Source organism: Egretta garzetta, unplaced genomic scaffold, assembly GCF_000687185.1.
Source record: "Egretta garzetta isolate BGI_Z169 unplaced genomic scaffold, ASM68718v1 scaffold511, whole genome shotgun sequence".
NCBI classification, from domain to species: domain Eukaryota; kingdom Metazoa; phylum Chordata; class Aves; order Pelecaniformes; family Ardeidae; genus Egretta; species Egretta garzetta.
The window spans coordinates 1,762,897-1,767,549 of record NW_009258554.1 but is presented as its reverse complement, the minus strand read 5'-3'; the positions used below and the strand labels follow the sequence as shown (position 1 = coordinate 1,767,549).

Here is a 4,653-nt window from a genome sequence, read left to right as displayed (position 1 = left end):
CAGCCCTGCCTCAGAGTTCACCCTTCAAAGCAGCCCCATGAATTTACCAGCCGTTGGGTGGTTTGCAGGCTGCTGTAACCGGGGCCACCTGAATCGCAGAGGTTTCGCTAGGCTGAGCAACCTGAGACTCGGAGGCAGTCCCTGAAACCCAGTCTCCTGGCTTTTCATATCCAGCACTGCTCTTAGCTGGCCACACTTGACTCCTTCAATCCTGCTTGCTGACTGGACCTCTCCTAGGCTCATCCATCCATCGCAAGTTTCCGACTAATAACTCTGCCAGGCTGTTGGAACCAGGCTAATCGCCTATCCACAGCGTGCCATTGCTGAGCCATTACGGGTTACTGCTGAATTCCCCCCCCTCCTCCCCTTCTCCCCCGAGAGCCCTTGCAGAGCCCGGAGTGCTCCCCTCCCTCTCGTTTTCCCCACTTCCCCGGCTCATGTCACTCCGCGGAGCGGGATCAGGTTGCTTTTGCATTGTGATTCTTGGCAGGAGTCCCCCTCGGATTCGTATAGCTGTTCTGTGAGCGCAGCAGCCAGTAGGAACAAAGCACATAAGAACACATTAGACTAACATTCAGCACGCAAAGCCCAAATAATTTACTATATGCTACCCTGCCTGGTAAAGGGAATAGTGTAGCAGGCTTACCCTTTTAATTTCCTTTCTCTCACTTTTGTCTATAGAAGTCTGTACCGTAACTTCCTTAAAAAGCATTTGTATTTATCCTGTAGTCGTTCTTAGGCTGTTTGGGTTTATGCGGTATTTCTTGCAGTAACAATTTCCTGTGCTTTGCTTGATACAATCACTAAACAGAGATGTGCTGTTGTATCATTTTGATTGTAGAAATGCAACCTTTCCCACTGCATTGTGCTTTTACGGTGGTAAAATGATCCCTGTTGTCCTGCTGCCTGACGGTTTGTTCTTTTTTAAACCTACAATGAGCAGTGTTACAGAACTACAAAATATAGATCAAGAAACGTGCATACTGATGACCAGTTACCCCTTTACGGATGAAAAATTCCAATTTGACATCCTTTCCATGTCACGTATGAACACAGCAGAGTTCCAATAAAAATATTAATAACTTAGGAATAGGAAATGTTATGGGACTGCCAGATAATATTAGAAAAAAGCAAATTTAAAAGAAGGTTCAAAACTAGATAAGCTAGTTGCTGCAGCTGCTTAAAACGACAAATTTGGATGCAGAAGCTTGCAATAAACTTAAGAATCTATCTAAGTGTGCATACCTGCTACAAATATGCTTGTCTTATATTAATAGGGAATATACTTCATGAGAAGAAGTCGTAACACTGAAAAAACAGAAGAGGTTTTTTGGCTATATAGCATGTGAAAGAGCTATATATGCTTGAAAGCTTATCCAATCTATCTGTATCATCTGGTCTAGTAAGAGATGCTGCTGCTTCTTGTTCTGCTAGATCCTTAGACTGTCGTGAATACAGTAATCCCAAAAATGCTTGCACAAATTACAGCCTTACTTGGGATTCTGCACAGTTCACAGGCTAGCATGGACTTTATCAATTGCTGGTCAGATAAACAGATTACTGAAAGCAGATGTTTTCTCTTCATTAAGACTCTCTGGGCCCCTAATTCTGGCAATGGCATTAAACTCAGAGCTAAAAATTACTTTCACATACACTCCAAGATGTTGTATGGCATGGGTTGTAACACCGCTTGTTGGAAAAACAGTTTATAGACTGTAGACAGAGTGAATAAGATAAAGTTTTGAAGTCATTCTGAGCCAATTTCAATCTGAACAAAGAATGATCCAACAGGAAATGCAGCGTTTGTAAACAAAAACCCGTGTGCACTCCACCACAACTGTGTATAGTCATCTTATGACGTGAGTTGGGGAGCACAGTCTCTGAAAACGATTAATTCTGTAGAAAAATTAGAATTCTGGTTAACTCAGAGTGTGTTATGTATAATTACAGAATATTTCCATTGATTTCTTACCGGAAGTAATTCTGAGGTAATGTCCTATGAAACATCCTGTTATTCATGAATAAAAGTCAAACTATTTAAAATAATGTAGTAGCAAAATGCTGTATTGCTTCTGGAACACAGTTGCTTTCAGAAAAACATCCTACAGAGGAAGCTTTTCTGATATTTATTGTAAAACAATTTATTCAGGAATAGTTAAGCCAGTTAGTTTGCCCATGTTGATGTGGCCTTAACCGGGAACATTACGAGCCTGATCCTGTAATGAAAAAGTGAAATAAAGAGGGGGGGAGACCATCCAAGTTCTGGCGAGGGAGTCGCCAAAGGAAGATGCCAGTCCTGGAAGTGCCCAGCATGTTACACCTCTCCTAGCTCCCTTACTAAAAGTGATGTTTTGGCTTAGAGCTGAGCCTGCTGGGCAGATCTCATTATACTGTAAAGATGTTTAACAGCAGAGAATGACTATGCCTCTGTGTGTTTCTTGCAGCTTCAGGACGAATTAGAAAAGGGCGAGAAGGAAAGCGCAGAGCTGCAGGAGTTTGCCAATGCCATCTTACAGCAGATAGCGGATCACTGCCCTGATATCCTGGAGCAAGTCGTCAATGCACTCGAGGAGTCGTCATGACCTCGGCCACTGGCCCCACCGGAGCAGCACACCAGTGGCCAAGCCCAGTCAGTCCAAGGAGCCAGGAGAGTGGATAGGAATGTGAAAGACAGAAAATGGAATCGAAACTTCTGGTGCACCTTTTACAAAGAAAACAAAAGCAAAAAAAAATACCCTGCTCTCTAGGTTCTTCCAGTCTATGATTGATCAGCTGTTTGCATTCATCTTCTCACTGCCTTTCTGCTTTAGAATCTGATTCCCCGTTGACTTTGTCGATGGTGACTTTTGAATACCAGAGCTCTTCTAGGTCTACTGAGCAAAGAAGAGGGGATCCACTGAATACAAGCAGCTGTAGTTCTCCGTGAGGTTGCAGAAGGGTAGCCCTTGCCTTTCATTCATTTATTGCTTCTTTTTTCTTTCTTTCTTTTTTTTTTTCATAAAAGCTGAAAGCCTGAATTTCATAGTGCTAAAACCAAACCTGAGTGTGCTCTGGTTATGACTTATGACTGGCCAGCATCAGCTAGCTAGCTCGGGTCTCACTGCCTGTCTCAATGTCTCTTATGTTCTTAAATAACAGAGAGAGGAAAGTTAAGTTTCCCACTTTGTTCCTCTTAGTCACTTCATCTATCAGCTGGGAAACAAGGTAGGCATACTGGTACTTTCTGTTTGCTTAACTTTGATTTTTGTTGTTACTGATCTGACTCTGAAGTGCTGAGTAGGGCATTTTTTCAGGTAACTGTTTTCATCTGTTGATATCCATCCTGGGTTTTTTTAGCTGAGGTTTCTCATCATAGGTCTGTGTCTCCTAAGTTCTTGTTTTACAGAGAGCTCTCTCCCTTCAAGCAGGTGTGGTCAACGGTTCAGCTTCCAGCTGCAACTTGTATAGTTTGTCCACTGCCAATTTTTCAGGCCATAGCTTTGTGAACACTAGCCACCATCAGAATAGTCTTAGGCATTTTGTAAATGAGAAAATTGCATCGTTTAGCTTAAAAGTATAATTTTAAAGCTAAGTTAGGTAAATCGGTAACATAGTTCTTACTATAATTATAATTTAATTTATTTTGGTTTAGCTTAGGTTGACAAGGAAAGAGTTTGAGTTCAGAGCAATAACCCAGTCTTATAAAGAGGAACATCTCTGCTGGAGTTGGCACCCAGCTGAGTAGATAGGTATAAAATCACAGCTTTAGTTAAACCAGTGCAATTCTTATATGTATATGAGAGGCCTTACTCTTGTTCCCATCCATCTTTGACACTTGTTAAAGCCCCTGCTGATAGGTAATACGACCTGAAATAGCAGGTCGGTTTGTCATTGTGGTAGCAAGTCAGAATCCTACTTTATGAGTAGGACTTGGGTGTTCATTCTTGGACTATGAATTAATTGGGAGACACGTTTTTTTTTCCTGGCTACCAGTGGTTAGGTGTGTCTGGGGGCATCTGCAGGACAGAACACGTCCCCATGTGCTCCTTAAAGGAGTTGTTCCCCTTTAGCTTTCTCACATTACTTAGGAGAACGAGGGGAGGGGGAAAGGAGACCAAATATCAACACAGCAGTGGAGGAAATCTTGGTTCTCTAGTCACTAGCTAATTATGAATCCTCTCAGTAAACCTCCCATTCAGAGCCTGCAGTTTAATTCCATATGACTTACTATATTTTGAGCTTAATCGCTAAGCTGTTACACTAAGGAAAATCTTCCAAGTCCTTTCAGGAAAACTGCATTTCTTATGTCTTTCAAATCCACAGCACAGGTCCCCTGTAGGTCTTTCACACCTTATTTTCATCCTTAGAAGTGACCGATCGCTTCCAATAGAAAGGAGATCGGCTAAAGTTTGCGTAAGGGAAGATGTACCCTGTCTTTTTTTTTCAAACAAGTGCTGAAAATTTGGCAAAACTGAAACCTTCTATACCTGTAGACTCTATTGAAAACTGACCTAAAATAAATCACATCCCAATTCATTCTCCTGTAACGATTCAGCAGAAGGAACTGGATCCGTAACCATGGTGTCCACTAGGAAGAAATATGTCAGCCTCCAAAGAAGAGGTGATTCGCACCTTTGCCGTGTTTTGAACTGCCAGTGCTTTGCAAATGAGGAA

The 4,653-nt window shown here is 42.1% G+C and overlaps 1 protein-coding gene across 2 annotated transcripts in view; it reads left to right on the top strand.

Moving 5' to 3' along the window:
- ERC1 (ELKS/RAB6-interacting/CAST family member 1) overlaps positions 1 to 2,582 on the top strand; it is a 291,295-nt gene extending 288,713 nt beyond the window's left edge. For both annotated transcript variants that reach the window (XM_009647922.2, XM_009647921.2), the window contains one exon: positions 2,445 to 2,582. In XM_009647922.2, coding sequence (XP_009646217.1) covers positions 2,445 to 2,582 — 138 coding nt within the window. The remainder of the gene's footprint in view (positions 1 to 2,444) is intronic.
- The last annotated feature ends 2,071 nt before the right edge of the window (positions 2,583 to 4,653 follow it).